This window comes from Thunnus maccoyii, chromosome 17 (genome assembly GCF_910596095.1).
Source record: "Thunnus maccoyii chromosome 17, fThuMac1.1, whole genome shotgun sequence".
Taxonomy (NCBI): Eukaryota; Metazoa; Chordata; class Actinopteri; order Scombriformes; family Scombridae; genus Thunnus; species Thunnus maccoyii.
This window is the reverse complement of record NC_056549.1, coordinates 19510289-19530589: the sequence shown is the minus strand read 5'-3', so window position 1 is coordinate 19530589 and position 20301 is coordinate 19510289. Positions and strand designations below refer to the sequence as shown.

Genomic DNA, 20301 nt, shown 5'->3' with positions numbered 1-20301 from the left:
AGAATTAATACATGTTATATGATCACTGGTTTCCCACTTGGAGCTGGGTCAGAGACGAGGTTTGTGGCACACGTTTCTAATTGAAGACCGTGTGTGTATGTGTGCTCATTATAGGAGATTGATGAGATTGATCTTCGGTAGAGCTAATTATTACCCCGAGTTTAACTAAACTTAGGTATGTTTGAAAGCCGCAGGCGTGGGCTTTAAATTCTCACATCAGTCACCTTTTTCCCCCGGACTCAGTTGTTTCTTACCTGACAGGTTTGTTTAGGCTCAATCCTTGGGAGTGCGTGATTGTGTGTGTTTGCACGTGTATGTTCAAGTGTGTGAGTCAGCTCGAGGCTTAGTGTCCAGCAGTGGCAGGTGACAGTCCAGTCCAGTGTCAAGAGGCTTTAGAGTGACAGGAGTGATTGTATTCTGGAGAAAAACAACAACAAACTTGGTCGGATAACAACGGCTAAACCATTGTTCACATAAGCTGCTTTCCAATGGTTTCATGTTCAGTTTCCATAATCAAACAGAGTGATTGATTAAGTGATTGATTAATTGCCGACTCGCTGGATTGAGGGACTTTTTAATGTGCTTATTTGATCTTGTTTTTTGAGTGATTTTCTCAAGTTTTTAATCCTTTTTTAAGTTTTTATTGCTTGGTCTTTCATGCTATAGAACATCTCAGGGTTCAGGGTTTTTTATTCTATTCTATGATAATTCAGGATTTATAAATGGAACCCTTGTTAAAATTTGCCTGACAAATACTAGTAGCCTATACAATTTATTTGACTCTTATCTCTCTTACTCTTATCTTTCTAATTTGATATAAGCCAATATTAGTAAATGAGTTTATTAGACTCAACATAGATCTCCTTCAAGTATCTTTTTAGAAAATGCACCTCTATTAACCATGTTTATTGCTTTCCTTATCTTGCTCTTACAAAAGCAAGACTCTGAGAGATATTATCTCTGAGCCAAGGCCAGAGAAGATGCAGCTGGTCAAACAATGCACTGGTAGTAATACTGCATATTCCTCCCATATATGTAAAGTAGAAAAGAATAAAAAAAGAAATGTAACCCCTCAGCAAACAAAAATGTTTGAAAGAAATAAGTACGACAGATTAACACATACCTTCAGGCATTTGGACAGGACCTGATTTCCTTTAAAAAAAAAAAACTTGAATTGAAAAAAACTGGATGTTATAATGGTTTATTTGTGTAATATCATAATACTGGCGATGTCCTGCACAGTTGATATATGCCATGCCCTGGTCAAATTTCTGGGGATCTTCAGGGAGAGAGAGAATTGGCCCTTGTGCAGCGTAGGAAGGTCAATCTACCGCAAGGGGAGCTTCAGATTAATGACCAGGGGCGGCGACTCTCTGCAGGCCTTCATGCATCATGTCCCATTCACCGCCAAACATGTCAGGGAGCGCTCCCATCGGGAATTTCAGGGATATAGAGCATTTCTATCACTTTTGCCTCTCGCCGATTGGCTCCGAGCACTGATCCTCACTGGCTGAAAGAAAGATGGAGGGAGACATAAACAGGCCAGGGGGTTGGGGTGCAGTGGGTGGTTTGAGGCCTTATAGCCAAATTGAGTGACTGCATGTGCATACCTGGGCCACTTGCCCTAACAACAGGGTTGCTCACCGGTTGCCATGGCACCCACCCCACAGCCCACCGCCATCCTGCAGCTGCGCTGCTGGTCATTAGTCACAGAGACAGGCCGTCCGCACTATCACAACGCCCTTCCTCCACCAATCAGCTGCTCAGATTCCAAAACTGCCCGGACCTCTCAGCCATAGCATAGATGCATGAGTCGCCATGGCAACATATCTGATTCCCATCTCCCATTGTACAAGAGCATCCTTGAGTAGAGAGAGCTAATTGTATCTTCATTCATAGTTTAGTAAGTAACCCTTGTCTTTTAGAAGCACATACGTTCTCCCTGCTAGTTGTTACAGTATACTGAAGTCACAGAAATATCATGTTTAGTTTTAATCTTTGTTTGGAGCTGCGTCTGAGCAGTAGAATATATTTTACCAAAAGTGATAAACATTTTGATTACATCTACATGAATTTCACGGCTCATTCATTTCTATTGTTTGTGATGTGTGTCCTTTAGAGGTGAATGATTTCTATTTACAGGAATTAATTTTAAATTATCTTTATTTCTGTCAGAAATTAGCCAATGACCAAGTTACCTTCTAATGTTCAATCCCAAAATGCACTTCATTAACTGTGACATTAAAAGGGAGTAGAATTTACATAAAGGAGACGCCCTCCAATACTGCACTTTCATTTCCACTTTCTGTTCAGTCTCTCTCTCTCTCAAACACACACACACACACACACACACACACACACACATGCACACACAGATTCAGACACTCAGATCAGCAGACCTGTTTTCTCGTCAGGGTGATTATCCAGCTCATAACTCACTCAGAGCTTTCATTTGCACCATAATTCACACCAGTCCCAATCATGGTGGCTCTATAATTCACACACACACACTGATTATCTCAGCTGTAACTCACACACCTGCAGTCAGAAGGACCACAGCAGCAAGAAGTGCGAGGAGGACAGAAAAGAAGGATGATACAGGACAGATCATTGACTTTAAGTGACCTAAATTTACATTACACCCCAAACAAGACACAGTTTTCCCAAAATCCAGTTTTGAAAAAATGTCATGTCGGATTCGTCACTCAGCATAAACAATAAGAAATATGTAAACTAAGGAATCACATAACATGTTACCTCCCAAACCATTAAAGCAAAAGATAACAGTTTCGGTTTCTGTGTGCTACTGTATCATATTCCAATGTAATTTAATGTTTGACATCTCCCTTGAAATATTTAATTCAGTGTTTCTGCCCCTCCGTGATCTCAAAAGTATATGATTTCTTTTCAGCCAGCATGTCCAAGCCATGCAGAGTGCCAAAGAAATCTGATGAGCATAACTTAATACACTTCTGCTCATTTTCAGATTCGTTGAACAGGCCAGCAGAGCTCAGTCTGCTCCCTCAGGGCAATAGTGTAATAATTATCTATTAGGTCGGACTGACATGATTCTTATCATCTTTAATGGTGATTCTCGGGTATTCGTTCTTTTGAAGATTAATGTGCCATTTCAGTGAAATGAAATGCCATGAATAGCAACATGTTCACATCACAGTGCTGTATAGCAGGCGGACCAACGCATGAAAACCTCATTTCTATAGCTCACTCAATGACATAGTGAACACTGTGACATTCTTCTCTCTTTTCTGCTCAAATTCACCTACTTCAGGTCTCTACCGGTGAAAGAAAACACCATAAAATAAAGCAAGATTAAAAGTAAAGTAAGCACAACATATGGCTGTACAACGGTGACAGTGATAAAGCTTACTTCCCTAAGTTAATGACATCTTCTTTGCCCTCCTGCCTTTTCTATCACTCCCTGCCACGGCCAGTCACTATTTATAGCTGCTATGTCTATTATTGTACAGCTCTCTCTCTCTCTTTCACCACTCTTTTAAAAAAAAATCCCTCACTCTCTTTCCCTCTTTTTCCTCTTTCAGTCTCACTTTCCCTCGCTCTCTGTAATTGAATCGATAAACAGGCTTTAAACTTTTTTCAGTTTGGATTTCGTCAAACCGGCTCGGTTCTCTTGAGAGGACGGGAGCCGTGGATGGACTCCTGAACTCTACTCTCGTCTCCGAGAGTGGTTCTCAGAGCTGCTCTCAGCTACGACTTTCATCTTTTCCCCCCTCATCCATTCTCTTTTAAGTTTGATTTCTGTAAAGCTTTCTCAGGATTTAGTCCATCCTCAAAGGTGTTCTATAGCTTTTGGAACGTGCGTTTGCTTTTTTTTTTTGTAATATGTTTATATTTTGAAAGTTGAAAGCAGTTGCTCAACTCTATAGTTGTTTTAGCTGTTTGACATACAAATATTCTTTGTGAAACTTTAATGTGGAGCAGACTCCGGCATATTGCACCACTCACGACATGGCTTTACCTCATCCTAATGATGTGTGAAAATACTATCATCATTCTCACTGACCCCATTTACACCTGAATTTTAAAATGTCCTGGGTGATGGGCTTGTAGGTTATACATTTTGTAAATGTTCCCAAATCAGATTAAAAAAAAACAGCAGACACACTGTACTTATTTTCACTGTAATATTTCTCTAGCATCCATGCAAGTTGGAGTCAGATTTACTGACATGCATTTTTTGGTGATTGTCATGAATAATGTTAACCTCTCTCTTATCATAATCCTGAAATTAATCACATTGTAGTGTGCCGGTTCAAACATTGCCTTTCTTTGTTTGGGATTCTGAACTGCATTTATGGACCTTCTGGAGCTTTAATCATTTTTTGTGCAGCTCAAAATAATTGACAAGTCTGAAGGGAGCTTTTTTAAGTTAACAACACCTTACTTTGCAGCGGTTATTATTCTGTTTGGCTCATGCGGCGTGGTGAAACAGCGCGCATTGTTTGTTTTTGTGTCAAGGCTTTTGCTTTGTCGATAAATGAGTATCGCGTGGTGTGATTGTCATATAACCAAAAGGTAACAAGATTTTTTTAGGCAGGCACAGCATGGTACTCTCATCAGGATGCTCCCCCATTAAACATCAACAAAAGAAACTGCTGTTTGTCATGATTGTAATGAATAATTTATTAATTTACTAACAAATAATTTACTAATTTTGGATTGATACTCAAATTTAATCCCATAAATTTTAAATTCTGTTTTGACTGACCTTCTGTCTTTTTCACCCTCTTTCTATACTTTTTATGTATGTTTTTTGATTTCTCCCTCATTTCTGTTAACCTACGCTCTTGTTTTTCTTTGCTGTCCTCTCATTCGAGAATCATTCAAATCAATGGAACAAAATGGAAGCGTTAACCTTTCCGAATGAGGGAGTTAAAGAAGGGCACCCACCCCTGAACTCACCTCCCTACGGCAGCACAGTGGCTCATTGGTTCGCACTGTTGCCTCACAGCAAGAAGGTCCTGGTAGGGATCATGCACCACTTTTGTGAGGCATTTTTAGCTATCAGAAATAATTAATAATCATCAGAAATAATAATTATATTAAGTAATTTAATTGACAGAAAATCCACCTTGGGGCACCATCCTTAAAAAGGGAAACGATGGCCAATTCATTGATTCAGTCTAATTAAATATACTAAACTATCAATTTTGAACTCTGATTAATAAAAATTTCATAACTGCAACCAAAATTACCATATCAATAGCTAGTAAAGGTTGAAGGATTTTGGAGTTCTACAGCGAAGAGGCTGGCAATATTCACTCTTGTGCAACATTAAACAGACCAGCAGGTATATCCAAAAGCATTTATTTAAAAGGATAAAAGAGAGAAAAAAAGACACAATATGTAATCTAACTAAATGTACCTATATACAGGTGTGTGCGTGTGTGTGTGTGCTTGTGTGTGTGTGTGTGTGTGTGTGTGTGTGTGTGTGTGTGTGTGTGGAAAACAGACAAAACAAAAAATGGATGACTCAAAATGGCGACTGGGACCGCATGGTGGTAAACAAAGGAAAACTATGATGTCTGTGAAGATTCTCAGTCATCCAGGTCATGATTATCTAAGGAGGGTTGAATTGAGGGCAAATGGACTTGGTTGTAGACATTAGAAGACATTTTGACTTTCATCCAAGGGTCTTCTTCAATTCTAACTGACCGGTTGGGAATCCCAGGTATTTAACCTCTTTGGGGTCGTCATCAAGGTCATTGATGCCACTTGGTTCTAGGGTTGCAATGGTATGAGATTTTCATGGTATGATAACCGTCTCAGAAAATATCACAGTATACGGTATTTCATAATTATTATTATCAGTTACAATGACCCTTAAATGAATGAAAACAGATGCCTGTTTTTTTTGTTTTTTTTGGTTGAACAAACACTTTATTATAATTGAAACTTGAAAGATTTTTTTTAATGTTAGTGAGTGTAAAAACTTGGTTTGCATGTTAGCACCAGTGATGGAGGACGTATTCACATCCTTAACTTAAGTACTAGTACCACACTGTAAAAGTACTCTGTTACAAGTAAAAGTCCTGCTTTGGAAAAGTTTAAGAAAAGTATTTAAGTATTATCACGGAAATGTACTTAACCATTACACCTTAAGTATTAAAAGTAAAAGTACTCCATGCAGAGAAATGTCCCCTGTGTGGCTGTTTGCACAAAGGTCCAGTCAGGGTATCCACAAGCTTTAATGTCATCCTTCAGGTGTTTGTGCTCCTTCTCTTGGGCCTGGGCACTTGTTGGTACATTATGTTCCACTGTGTGGTGAGAGTCAAAGAGTATTGGTCTGTGTATGTAGGCTTCTTGTATTCTCCAGTGTGGAGGCTTCTGTATATGGCAGTGTATATGGCACAGTCCATAAAGGCCAAGCTGTTGTTCCTCTCATGTGAACATGATGTTACTGTCTGCTGAGTTAATGTGTTCTGTGAAGGTTTACACTTCCTGGGTTTTAATTGTGACCCATGTGTCATCCACATATCTAAACCAGTGGCTTGGTGCTGTTCAGAACAGGAGCTAGTAGTACGCTGTGTTTAGGACCACTGTGCATCTTCCTGTATCAGCTGGTAGGATGGTGATGTTTTGGTCCTTGCTCAGTGACGTCACGGTCTTCCTTTCCTGAATGATGAGGTTGGAAGGGGGTGTCTTCACATTGGGAAGGGTTGCCGATACCTACTCTTGGTAAATGCTGTGGTGTGATGGCAAAGTTTAATCCTTTGGCTAGGACATCTTGCTCTAATTGGGTGAGTTCCGCATCTGACAGGCACCCATCTGTCGTTTGTTTTGTCCAGTGTGGAATTATCTCTCTTTTGCCTCCAGGTATGTTCTTCTGCTTTCCTAGTGTTGCTGGCTCACGATTGTAGGTTTTGGAATTTCCATGTCTGTCTTTCCTTGCTTTTGGCATGTTGAGACAGTTGTTCCCTCTCAATAAAATCAGTGACCTTTTCTGAGACTGCGCTGGGCAATGTGATTTCAATATCTGGAGTAAAAGCTTCAGTGGTGAAATGGACCTGTCTCACTCTCTCACTCAGTAGCTGGTTCTGCGCCTTCTCTAGGATCATTCCAGCTCTGTGGCCTTTTACTGTAAAATCTAGATGTAGGCTATTGATATGAGTCTGTGTTGTCAGCATCTCAAGATAAATCGTAGGTGGTTTCTGTAGTCTGCAATTTTCCTGGCTGTCCTTTCACACTCTCGTACCATTCTGAGGGTGTTCATCCCGAAATGCTCAGTATGATGTTTGTAAAGATTCTCAGTCATCCAGGTCATGGTTATCCAAAGAGGGTTGAATCAAAAGCAATTGGACTTTGTTGTAGATATTTGAAGACGTCTTCCATGTGCCATTGCTATGCTAATGCCATGCTATGCTAGGCTAGGCTCAGTTTGTTACCAGTCTTTGGAGAGAGAGAGAGAGATGCTTTGGCTTGTTGCTTTCTTGAGTCCAGTGAGCTGCAGGCCTGTGCGTGGTACAGGCTGGAGTTGCTGCCGGTTGTGGATGAGCCAAGCTTGGAAGAGTTGTTTCCGGTGCTGAAGTGCGGTTTGTCAGTGATCCAACCGTGCAGGTTGGAGGAACTGGTTGCTCCTTTGTTCTCATTAAAGAGTTAGCAGCGAGCTCAGCGCTAACTTGGCTTTGTGGCTGAGGAGGTCAGTTGTGCTGGCCGTGCGGCTCCTATGGTGTAGCTGCTGGCACTAAATAAACTTGAATCAGGCAGGCCTTTGTGTCATTTCCGTGAAGAAGGGAGCTTGGTGTGTCTGTTTTGTGCAGGCCTCACGGGGGTCAGAGAGCCACAGTCTGCAGCAGCAGCTCCTGCATGTAAGTGCGTGGGCAGAGCAGAGAGTTGCTGCTGCCCCTGCAGCAGCAGTGAGGAGAAAGAGAAAGAAACAGAGGCCAGCTGACCCTTTTAATGACCTGGTGACGTCATGATCGGTCATAGGTCACACTGACCAACGGTGATGACCGACGACTACCACAGAACTCAAATGAGCTGAGAACCAAACGCTTAATCCACAGTGTAAATCTGTTTCATGTCAGCATGTGACTGAGCTGTATAAAGCTGTAAACTCAATAGCATCATTAATATGGGAGTACAAATACTGAAGTGAGTGTTAAAATGATAGCACCACTTGGGTTGTAATTGCCTGCATCACATTGATCATTTACTTGTGTGTCACTTGTGTTAAGGAATCTATTGCAATTAGATGAGAAGGAAGTGGCTATTCACACCTCTCATTCTCTTCTGATTTTTTTTTTCTCAATCCCCAGGAGGAATATTTGAATCCATTGAGAGCGGCCCCTCCGGAGCAGAGGAACTAGCCTTTAAATTTGCTTTGAACACAATCAACAGGAACCGCACCTTGCTCCCTAACACCACACTGACCTATGACATCCAGAGAATAAACATCTTCGACAGCTTTGAGGCCTCCAGGAAAGGTGAGTCAGGATGTATGGAGGAACTTTCATCCACACCTTGTTAATCTGTAGTTAATCACAATTAGGTGAAATTGTATTGAACTGTCTAGATCAAATCTGTATAGTTAAAACAAACCATGTTTTTTCAGAAATGAAGAAAAGTGGTTTTCTCATATGACTCCCATGAAATTACCAAGAAATTAGTTTTGCCCAACTGCATAAGTGTCTTTTCTGAAAGGCTGTGGCAGTTCTCAAAATGCTAAGAGCAATCACCTCATCATTTTATACTGAGAAGTACAACACTTAATTTGTCCAGCAAAAGGCTGTCACTTACTCGAAATATTTAATGCTTATGTCAAAAGTAAATAACTTCTTTAACGAGTCCATCACTGCTACCAAAATGACCCTTTTATCACTGCTTAAGTCAAGACAGCCAAATGTCTAAGGAGCAGACAGAAGACACTAAAATGATATTTCTTTATGTAATTTCTCATTGAGACTTACACACGATGACACCCAATACTAAAGTCAAATATACAGCCAAATAATAAACTCATGGTAGTTTCAACAATTTATACAGGTTCCTCACAGGTTTTCCCCCTGGCAACAGTAAGACTGAAAAATAAAACTGAAAATACAAAAAAAATGAAAGTACAGTAAAAACAAATGTCTCAATACAAGAAGTGCATGTATATAAAGAGATATTTAGAAATAAAAGAACAAAATTTAAGTCCTTTGTAGCACCTCAGCAGCTATCCAAATGCTCTTGTCTACTGTATCTGGTCACACCGTTTCATCAGATATTTTTACTTTATACCCATACTTTACAATACATAATTTTTTTTGCATTGTACAATCTGATATATTCTCACAGCAACAATGATGCTCTATTTTTACATCTTTCGCTCTGCATGAAAGGGCCATTGTCTCTCTGTGATGTCTGCCTGGTCCATATCACAGTAATCATCAGTCATGAAAATGACTCGACTTATGAAAGAGTACATACGCATTCAGGGGAAAAAAAATGCATCCAGAAGAAATAAAAGATTAACACATCCAAAACTTTCATGTTACAGTATGTTTCCACAAATAATTTGAAATGCTTGCTTTTGAATGTTTGGTGTAATAGCTCAAAGGTAATATGAACTGTACCAAAGATTTCAGACAATCCTAGAAAATCCATTTAGACAATCATGAAATCAATTTAGTCTTCTTTTCAAGGTCAGGATGAAGGTAGAATTTATTGTCATTCTCTCCAGAAACAGTACTCAGAACAAAGGGGAATGGAATTGCAGTGTATGCAATAAAGAAACTTTTTATTTTTCTTAAAGAAAAAGGTACAAAAGACAAAATAAAGAGTAAGGAGTCCAAACCTCCACAAAGGTTTAAATAACATGAAATTCAATTGTTAAAATTCATTTTAAATGATTAATGATGAAATGATTTTTACAGGGTCCATGCAATGATTTTGAAACAATAACTCTGTTAGAAACAATAAACTGACTTATCACTTCCTCCGCTTGCTACCCCACCAGCATGTGATCAGCTTTCCCTCGGGGTGGCGGCCATTTTTGGCCCCTCACACAGCTCGTCGGCCAACGCGGTCCAGTCCATCTGCAATGCTTTGGGAGTGCCCCACATCCAGACCAAGTGGAAGCATCAAGTGTCAGACAACAGGGACTCGTACTATGTCAGCCTGTACCCCGACTTCTCCTCCCTCAGTAGAGCCATCCTCGACCTGGTGCACTTCTTCAAGTGGAGAACAGTCACTGTGGTCTATGACGACAGCACAGGTACAGGTACAGTTGGTGTCTGTCTTTTTCTTACAGTACAGTGGTACGTTTTTGTCGTATGAGGATGACTGTGATGATGTTTAAAAGCTGCAGCCTTTACACCCTGAAATGTCCAGGAAAAAAATGGTACCAGGTGAACTACAAAAAGCCACACTGCTGCTCAGAGTTCAGTGAGTGCTTTGTAACCTGTCAAGTTAATTCAGAAATCAATAGCTTACTGTTCTGCCTCAGTCCTCCAGGTGCTGCCCGTGTCAGTCTTTCAGGAGAGTGAGCAGCAGTATAGAAAAAAAGAGAACCACATTACCCAGAATGACCCAATGTCTCTTCAGATTAATGCAATGCACAATTGTAGTATGTGGGGGCTGACAACAGCCATTAATAACACACAGAGACACTTGATCTCTGAGGGTGGCTATCAAATGTGTCTGTGAGCCATTTTGTCTATCCTGTGACTTTGCGAAGTGGCTCATAATATGCATTTTAAAAGACGAGTCGTATTTTAGCTGGAGTGCAGTGATATTTTTATGAGGTAAAGTGTGAACGCTCCAGAGAAGATAACAATATTCAAATGCATATTCACAATTTATGAGCTATTTGGCATGATGTGCTTGACAACTTAATGTAAGTAAATTAGACAGAGTTGAGAGGAGGTTTCAAGTTTAGACAGGTTGCATAATGAATTCACTCCCAATTCTGAACAAACGAATATTGTCTTGTAGCTGACATCTTAAATGATGTCTCTTACTAGAGATCTAAACCCTTTTCTGTTCCTTTTTATCATATAACAGCGTTTTTAAACCATTAGTTTTTTTTTAATTAATATTTTTATTAAGAAGTATGGCACATGAGAAGAGGAAACTGTCAGTTTAACAATGAGAATCACAGTTAGAGCGTAGGAACATAATAATAAAGTGCTGTGCATCTCAATGGATCAAAGAAAAAACAAGCCATGCTTTCTGCCTTTTTAAGGGTGTTTTCGCACTATTAAAAGATCAAGCCCCACAAAAACCAAACCAAACAGAATGAGAGACTACCATCTCCCCACTAAAACTGGCTCTAGAAAGGGAGATAAGTAACCAACCCACTTGTATGGGAATAATAAGAATGAAAGAACCATTAGTTTTATAGCTATTTTGTTTCCTCCAGATATCCTCCAGTCCTTTCACATCTGTTGCCTACATTTTAGTAAACAGCCAATCCTGCTGCATGCAAGCACCCGTACGTTAACCTCGAATGATATCGCAATGACTCGTCCCACTTGCCACATTATTCTGACTCATCTCCTTGACTTCTCTACACTTCCTGCCTTGGAGCTCAGTACGTTAACGCTCTCGTTCTTCAGCAAGCTGCCCCAGTGGGATGCCAAAAGGTGACCTCTCGCCTCCCCCACTGTCAGATAGGAGCGGCCCGGGCCTCCTCTATGGAGCATGTAACACACCTGACGCCCTGAAAAGTGTGACAGCTGCATAGCTGCGTAACTCTCCCCCCACTGCTTCCACCTGGTCCCAGGCTGTAATCACACAGCTTCATGCTCCAGGGCCCTGAGCTACTGATTGGAGCCTATCTGACGGCTGGCAGGAAAAACTATCGGAGGGGATAAAATATTCACACACAGCCGTTAGAAGATCCAGGGGGAAAGTCTGAAGGCATTAGCCAGAGCCCACAAACATCTACACTGACGGTTTTTCTCAAACGTTGAGCTCCCTTGACAGATTTTTTTTTTCTTGCTTAACACCTCCCAGAGTGTCAGTATGAACAAAAACAGGGAGACAGAGACATGCCCTAGAGTAGGGATCTATTGGGATTGCCTGAGGAAAGCTCTAGGAGGTTCAGTATTCCTCCCTACAATGGTACTTTTCACAACAAGACCTGCATGTTCCTATTTCACACCAATCTTTCTATAGGCCTGGGGGAGACCCAGCTCCACTCACAGTAAGACCATTAAACTGCTCACACAGCACTTCATTTCAAAATAAAAAATAGGCTGAGCTATCTTAAAGTGGTTCCACGAAACAGAAAAAAAATCCTATCTCTCTCCAGTTCCCTCTTGAACTACCCTCGCTGCTCCATCCATTTTTATATCCATGACAAGTAATCATCTCTCCCATCAATCCAGCCTCTTTCATCCTTGGACTCTGAGGTTCTTTACTGAGGTAGAAACTCATTGTAATCTCATCGCAGTATCTCCCGGAGAGCTTTCTACCTGAGCGTGTGGTCGAGAAATGAAAGGTGAAGACTGTAGCTCAATATGTGACGGCAGTGTTAGGCTCCCCAGGGGCAAGTACATGCTGGGCAAACGGAGCCTCTCTCATCAGAACACATCTGAAGTGTGTGTGTGAGAGAGAGACAGGAGAGGCAGGGTTGACTGCGACTTTCCATCAGGATAAAATTGAACCTATTCCATGCTACTGTATGGTATCATGGAAGACGAGAGCGAATCAACATTTGGGAGGCTTCTGTGGGATTGGAAGTTTCTGTAGGAGGGTGCAGATTGAGGTTCTTTCTATTTTGTGCTTTTGGTATAAAAGAGTGCAATGTGCTGGGTTGGTGTTAAATTCTCTTGATAGATCTGTAGCAGTCTGTTTGCTTGCCAAGTATGAGTAGGAGGATCAATAGACTGTGGATTAGGAAGGCATGTATATGAGCCTTTTTCTGCTGAGAAAACCTGAATACAGTTGGTTTTATGGCCTCCTCAGAACCAGAGATAGTTCAAAATGGCAGCAGATCAAACACATCATGTCGCTGCATCTTTAAAATTCCTTTTTCACGCTATATGTATCGCCTTTGTCTGCAGGTCTCATTCGACTGCAGGAGCTGATCAAGGCACCGTCACGATACAACATTCGTTTGAAGATTCGACAGCTGCCCACAGAGACCAAGGATGCCAAGCCACTTCTGAAAGAGATGAAGAAGGCAAAGGAGTTCCATGTCATTTTTGATTGTGGGCACGAGATGGCTGCCTGGATACTGAAACAGGTATGAAACCAGCTTAATGAGCCATGATAGTTTATTAGTTTCAAAAACCAAACTTGGGGAACTATTCACTTTTAAGTTTGATATGTAAACAATTACAGCAGTAAAGCTGATGCAGCTGAACATTTGTGAATAAGATGAGTCAATTTATCATAGTTCTGTGTGAATTTAATTAAAAGTAAATTAACTACAGTCCCCAAATTTACATAATTTACATTCAGTGCTAACAGTTCATTCCATGTGTATATGTACCAAAACAAAAAGCTCATATGTGTGCCCTTTATTACTCTTTCTCTCTTTTAGCACTGATGCAAATGATTCAGATACAGTCTTGCCCCGTGCATCTTTAATCTCTTAGTAGAATATTAGATCTCTACTACTGAGCCGTCAAAATGGATGCTCTCCATTGCACAATAAAGGTTTTTTAATTAGAAAGTCTAATTCCGCTCACAGCCATGTTAAATTCATTTAACAGAGGCACATTATTCATGAGAACTGCGGGGGTCTTATTGAACTGAAGTCTTCTCACAAGCATATTGCACTGTTTTCAATTTTCTATACAGCTGTGTGTCTATGGGAAACAACAAGAATGATTATTTATTGATGGCGAATACTTGGTAGGCTCAACGAAAACATATACTGTATGTCAACAGCTCAATTCAGTGCTACTTTCAGCACACTCATGAAGACTACCGGCTTAAATTCTGTGTGTTAATTGTTCTCCGGTAATTGCAACACTTCTACGTATTCATTGTGATCACACATGGTCTTTTCTTGACAGTAAAGACCCCTAATAGTGTGCCCAAAGGAGATAACAAGGAAAGTTTTTATATATTTCTTTCTGCATATTCACATAGAGAGGCAGCACAAACAACACAGTTTGTGTGAAAATTACCTAACACTTAAATATTTTGTAAGAAGATACTCCACTGCTTTTATTCTAGATTTTATTTATTAATTCGCTTTTTAAACATAAATTTCTCTTTCATTTTTTGGTCAGACTGTGGAGTGGAAGATTAAAACAGTACTTCTTGTGTGATAATGACATCTCATTCTAAATTTGATAATAATTCGATGAATCTATTAATGATTTCAAAGTGTTGGAGACATGCTTATGGTATCTTTTAGTGGGAAACCTTTTCTCTCTCAGCTGCTTTCCTGGTCAGGAGAGAGATTTCAGGTTGACTATACAGGTTAAATAACAGCTAAATGAAAGGTGAGGTTGAATAGAGTAATAAGCTCATTAAGCTATTAATCTTTGATTTTTAGTTACTGCCTGCTGTTCTTTTCTCCCCGCAGGCCCTGGCCATGGGTATGATGACAGAGTACTACCATTATATTTTTACTACCCTGGTGAGTAAACTAGCATTTCTTTTTTATGTTGACAATTCACAATTGACGCAATTCAACTATGTACTTTATTGTGTATTAGATTTTTTGGCACTGCACTATCCACTTGATGAGGTGTGAAGTTTTCTTTTTCTGGGATTATAGCAATGCAAACATTCACCTGTTTTTGCTTGTTGCAAGGCAAAATTCATCCATCTGTCTGGGTGTCTGATAGCAGGTTTTGCTTCTTCTCTGAGAATTAAATCAAATATGACTCAACCAGGAGCCAGCCTATTATTTTCGTTTTTCTGAAGCATTTTTAGTGCCTGAACTACAACCTGACTTGAGCAGATAGACACCGTTGGCCTTGAAAAGCTGAGTCATTGCCATATAGATCATTAGAAATATACTCTTCGCGTTTTGAGCTATCAGTTGAGAATTTTTTATTTCAGTTTGTTTTCTAAATTCTGCACTGACCTTTTTACCCCAACTGGTCATCCATAACCCTGAGTGCAGGAAACAAAAGCAGTTGGATATATTTTACTCTGACTCTGGCAGCATTTGAAGTTCTCCAAAGTTCTTTGATCTAGCCACTACAAAGATTGCTTGCTACGCTCCAGATGAAAAGCAGCATATCTTCGCTTAGCCCAGAGAACAGAAGACTCAGACTAGCTCAGATAATAGCCCTGAGTAGATGAGACTGTCACCCATTTGGTCCATTATAGCCCTAACAAACAAATGGCATGCTGTGTTGTTTGGAGCACAATTGGAAAGGCTGAGAGAAAGGTTGGAGAAAACTGACCTGAAAAAGACATTTACCAGTGCACAGGACATGTAACTATCCCTGGTGCATCCACATAAAAACCTGGCTAGATGAAAGGGGAGGGTGTGAGTGACAGCAGGTATGTCATTGGGAAAGGAAAGAGAAAGGTAATAGACCTGTTTCAGCAGCATGCTGCTGCTTGTCGGGGTGGAAACGTGCCTACTTTAACATCAGCCAGTGTTTGGCAGGTTGGATGCCTCTGTGCTGGCCAGAGCTACTGCTGTATACTGGTACTAAGCCATCCGTGCTGCTTTCAGAATACGACAGCAAACATTGACCATGGCACCCCCATTCTGTGTCCATCACCTGCTGTTGCTCCGTCAACTGTGCTGTTGCGTCCCAGAGACATCTGCCTGGTGAGATGCCAGACATGCTGTATGCAGGACAATCGGATTGTCCTTTCACTTCCACATGATAGATGGCAGTCCACCAAAATCCTGCCTGTAACCTTGAAAGACTTGCCTTAATCAAGGCTACTGCCTCAGCATGAGATGAAATAACTCCTGAAATACCTTCACCAGCACTCTTCTGCTCTTATGCCTTTTGCTTAAAGGATATAGCCGGTGATTTTCTGTGGCTTTCTTATTGTGAACCAATTTCATGTGCAGAGCCAAATCAACGTGTTCCTCCTTAGAAGTTTTGTGTGGTTATGCAAAGCCTGATATATCTTATTCTTCTTTGATGTAGAGTTCCGTTGCTGACCAAAAACTATGAAAAACACATCAATGAGCCACACCGTTGCACAAGGTGACATGTTCCTTCATCACAGAGTTTGGGTATGGTAGTTTGCTTAGAGACTAGCTTATTGTGCTACATATCACAGCCTCTTGACTTTATACTGAAGTTCTTTACAATATACAATGTAGTACAAAGTCAAGGGGTTGTGATATGTAATGGCACCATGTTCTTGCATATGCGCAGTGGCCTTACCGGGAACTGCTCTCCAGAGACTGAAAGTGTGATCGCTGTCTTTGGAGCCATTTCTAAACAAACTAACCAAACTGGCCAAACTCTTTGTGGTGAAGGAACATGTCATACAGTGCAACAGTGTGGTAAGTAGATCAATTAATTGTTGGTTTGGTTCTGCACATGAGATTAGTTGACAATAAGAAAAATATAGAAAAAACACCAGCCATATCCTTTAACCTGCCCTTCAAATGACAACTTCAGATTATTAAAGACAGATTAGACATGTTACAAACTGAGCAGTGTGCAACCAAAGATTCTAACTAGACTTTCATGTTTATGCTTTCAGGACCTTTTCGCCCTGGACATGGAGCCGTATCGTTACAGTGGAGTCAACATGACCGGGTTCCGCATCCTCAACACAGAAAACTCTCAGGTGTCGTCAATCATTGAGAAGTGGTCAATGGAGCGGCTACAAGCCCCACCCAAACCGGACTCAGGCCTGCTGGATGGATTCATGACAGTAGGCTTAAACCTTTTACGCTGCTTACATAATGCGTATGTTATGCTGTTCATGCAAAAACATGCTTATAGCTGTACTTCATTCCTGTATATCCAAGTGACCAAATCAATTGAAAGCCATACATAATGTAACAGCACCGTTGGGGATTTTATGCTGCAGGCACTTGAGTGCATAAACAATGATCTTTATGAAGCTATGTGACAGTAGATTAAACAAATCAATGTTGTGATGTATTTAGAGAAGAATGAGTGAGCACCAGTTGTCAATCACAAGTTCCGTGGTGCAGGGCTTCTGGGGTGGGCATGGGAACAGCATGAACGTCCTCTGTGTGGAGCTTTTGGGATGGTGCTCCTGGGTCTAAATGCTCAGTAATGAGCTGGTGTGAATGGTAATAGCCGTTTATCTGCCCTCCTGCCTCTCACAACTCTCCTCTGGGAGCGGGGCCAAAATATGACAATCTGTCAGTGTTCATGCAGAGAGAGGGAGCAAATTGGATGGAAATTATGGCCTTGGTTTTTTAGGATGCCATCCAAAAAAGCGTGGGATAAGGTGATTTGAAAGTGAAAAAGCGAATGGAGCTCGTCATGGACATTCAAGGTCCCTCTCTGGGTCTGCTGTTGTAAACAGTCAATTTACTCCACCTCCCTCACAACACCTTCCTTGCAGACAAACACCTTTTTTTCCCCCTTCTTTCAGCTGGTCTTTCTTTTCTCTTGGAAGATTTGGCAGGAGACCTAGGATAAGAAAACTGAGATATCTAATGAAATAAGTGTCTTTACATCAAAGACTTAAAGGGAATGGAGTTTGAAAATAGCAATTTCCAGGCCTGGAGAAGCTTTGGAAAAAAATAAATAAACCCAGAAAATTTTTGAAGTCATGGAAATTTGCTTCACAAATACCCGTACAAAAGAGTATATGTGGTTCAGTTAAGATTGAAAGAGAAAAATCTATATTGGTTAAACAATACTTTAATGGTTGGGGAGATCTGTTACGTACGTCACTTGACATTATGTTGTTCTCTGTGTGGGTAATGTCAGACTCAGACCTGAGTTGCAGCTTGTACTTTGACGAGATGTAAATTTGTACGAGCCAGGAAAATGCTGATTTAATAATGTCTGATTTCACATGGACAAGTATAAAGCATGGCTTGAGAAAGACCAGGAACCGGGATGTGCAAAATGTGTACTGTTGTTGTAAAGCGTTCAACATTTCAAACATGGGAGAGGCAGCGCTAGCTAGCCATCCTAAAGGAGCTAAGCACCAGGCTGCTGCTGCTGCGCATTAATTAACTCTCAACCCCATCACTGGCTTCTTCACCCCGGTGACAAACCTGACACTCACTTCCAGCTGCAGTGATTCCCTCTCATCCACCATCAAACAAGCAACCATTTTGGGTGTTGTGTCCAGAAACGAAGCCCTTACTGCAGAGGTACTGTGGCCGCTAAAGGTGGCTAATTCTCACTATTCCTACAAGTCTTGTGAAGACAAATGCCAGGTTCTTCAGGTACTTTTGGACTGGCTCTTTATTTTAGGAAACTGTCTTTGTCCAAAGTATCAAAGCAAAGATTGTATAATGCCATGTTATTTGATGAAAGCCTGAACCACTATTTACAGGCTAAACATGCATGTCTGGCTATGAGACGAGCCTGAGATGAAGACTAAATACATCGGCTCAGAGTTTATGGGCCATTCATCAGCTGATATTGCTGAGAAAATCAAGGACGTGCTCTCAGAGATCAGAATCATGAATCTCGTCCAAATCTCAATGGGTGGGCCGAACATGAATTGGAAGGTGTTCGAAATACTCCAGAAGCAAGTGCAGAATGATGTGGGGAAGTGACTAATCAATATCGGTTCGTTCGGGTTGCACATACTGCACAATGCATTCAGAGATGGAGGTAAATCAACCAGATGGGAAGTTGGACACAGACTTTCAAGCTCGTACTGGCTGTTCTAGTATTGTCCTGCCTGTCATGTAGCACACCCAGGCTTAAGTTTTGCAAGCACCGGTGGATTGAGAATGTCAATGTGTCAGAAAGAGGATTGCTGCTCTGGACGCATACCAAACACTACATCGAGATCAGGGTTTTCCCTACCATTATAAGATTTAGGAGCAGCGTCTAAGTGTTTTTTCACAGCACCTTAGCCGAATTAACAGAAAAAAAACTATGCTGAGAGTTCTCTACCACGTTTTGGTGTCATTTATGGTTGCGCTAGCTTTTCTGTCCTCTCATCTACTCTCTGTGTCAGAGTTTGACCGAGGGCAGGGTTCAACTCTTCTACACACACACACACAGGCAGCAGCAGAGAGGCTGCAGTGGAGAAAGTGAACCAGGGAAAGATAACATTTTACTCAAGTTGATGACAATGCAACACTTGTTACTGCAAGTGCAATAAAACCTTGCAGTCTCATCCACTGCTAATAGGCTATGTTTTACACAACCACAGCGCACTGGTTAGGCTGTTAGACAGCTAATTGTTATGAACAAGCTACGATGAAAGCTGTCCGTATTTAGCCTAAATGTCTAGCTTAGTTTGTAACATAGCGTTACATTAAAGCTAGTCAAATTCTTGTAAACTTAGTTACTGGCTAAGAAAGCTACTCCTTCTCTCTACCAATGGTGCCTGTGGCAAGCCGTTCTAACATTTAATTGAACCACACTCCTATCTGTAATTACATTTTAGATATCCATAATAGCATTTCTCCTAGTCAAAATTTTATTCTCACTAGCCATAATGGTAATTAAAGATACCCACTTTAACATTCTTACTGGTAGAAATTGTATTTCAAGATATCTACAACTTTGATTGTACTAGAAACTGGATTCTCACTAGGAAAAACTCTCATTTCAGATATCTTCAATCCAATTGTTACCAATCATAATTTTAATTTCAGATATCCAAAATGAAAAACCATTCCGGATATCCATAATGTAATTTTGAATATCAAAAAATACATTTTGACTAATAAAAATGTCATCTTGGATATGTACAACTGCAATTTGACAGTTAATTGTTAACTTAATTGTGGACATCTATATAAATATTGTGAATATTCATAGTTGTAATTCTTCCTATCCAGAATGCAGTTTTAGATATCTGAAATTGTAACTGATGTAGAATCAACGTAGTGGGTGACTTACTGTGAGTTGGGCAGTGCTTGGATTTGGCTCATCTGTTTTCAAAATGGCGGCTATGTCAAAAACTTTCATATATTACAGCTAAACAGAATAGGCAATGCAGTCACAGAATCTTGATTCAAATTTGATCAGCACTGCCTAGTTTGACAATTTGATCTGAGATCATCACTCAGTCATGTGCACGCAGCATTCGCCTGGGCCTGCTGCGGTCCCGCCAAAAATCATCTCTTGACTTCAGGACATGTGTAGTGTGATATCTAGTGACCACACTTGGCGGGCTTTTTATTTCTTCACTGACAGCAAATGCTGACTTCACTTATGACTAGTAACAATTGGATTGTAGATATCTGAAATGAGACTTTTTCCTAGT

General features: G+C 40.6%; 1 protein-coding gene across 5 annotated transcripts in view; it reads left to right on the top strand.

Moving 5' to 3' along the window:
- The window catches only part of LOC121882106 (glutamate receptor ionotropic, kainate 2-like), a 75208-nt gene that overhangs the window by 17755 nt on the left and 37152 nt on the right, over positions 1 to 20301 (top strand). For 4 of the 5 annotated variants that reach the window (XM_042390116.1, XM_042390112.1, XM_042390114.1 and 1 more), the window contains 5 exons: positions 8298 to 8465; positions 9980 to 10243; positions 13032 to 13213; positions 14510 to 14563; positions 16618 to 16791. In XM_042390116.1, coding sequence (XP_042246050.1) covers positions 8298 to 8465; positions 9980 to 10243; positions 13032 to 13213; positions 14510 to 14563; positions 16618 to 16791 — 842 coding nt within the window. The remainder of the gene's footprint in view (positions 1 to 8297; positions 8466 to 9979; positions 10244 to 13031; positions 13214 to 14509; positions 14564 to 16617; positions 16792 to 20301) is intronic. The other variant, XM_042390115.1, reaches the window with a different exon arrangement.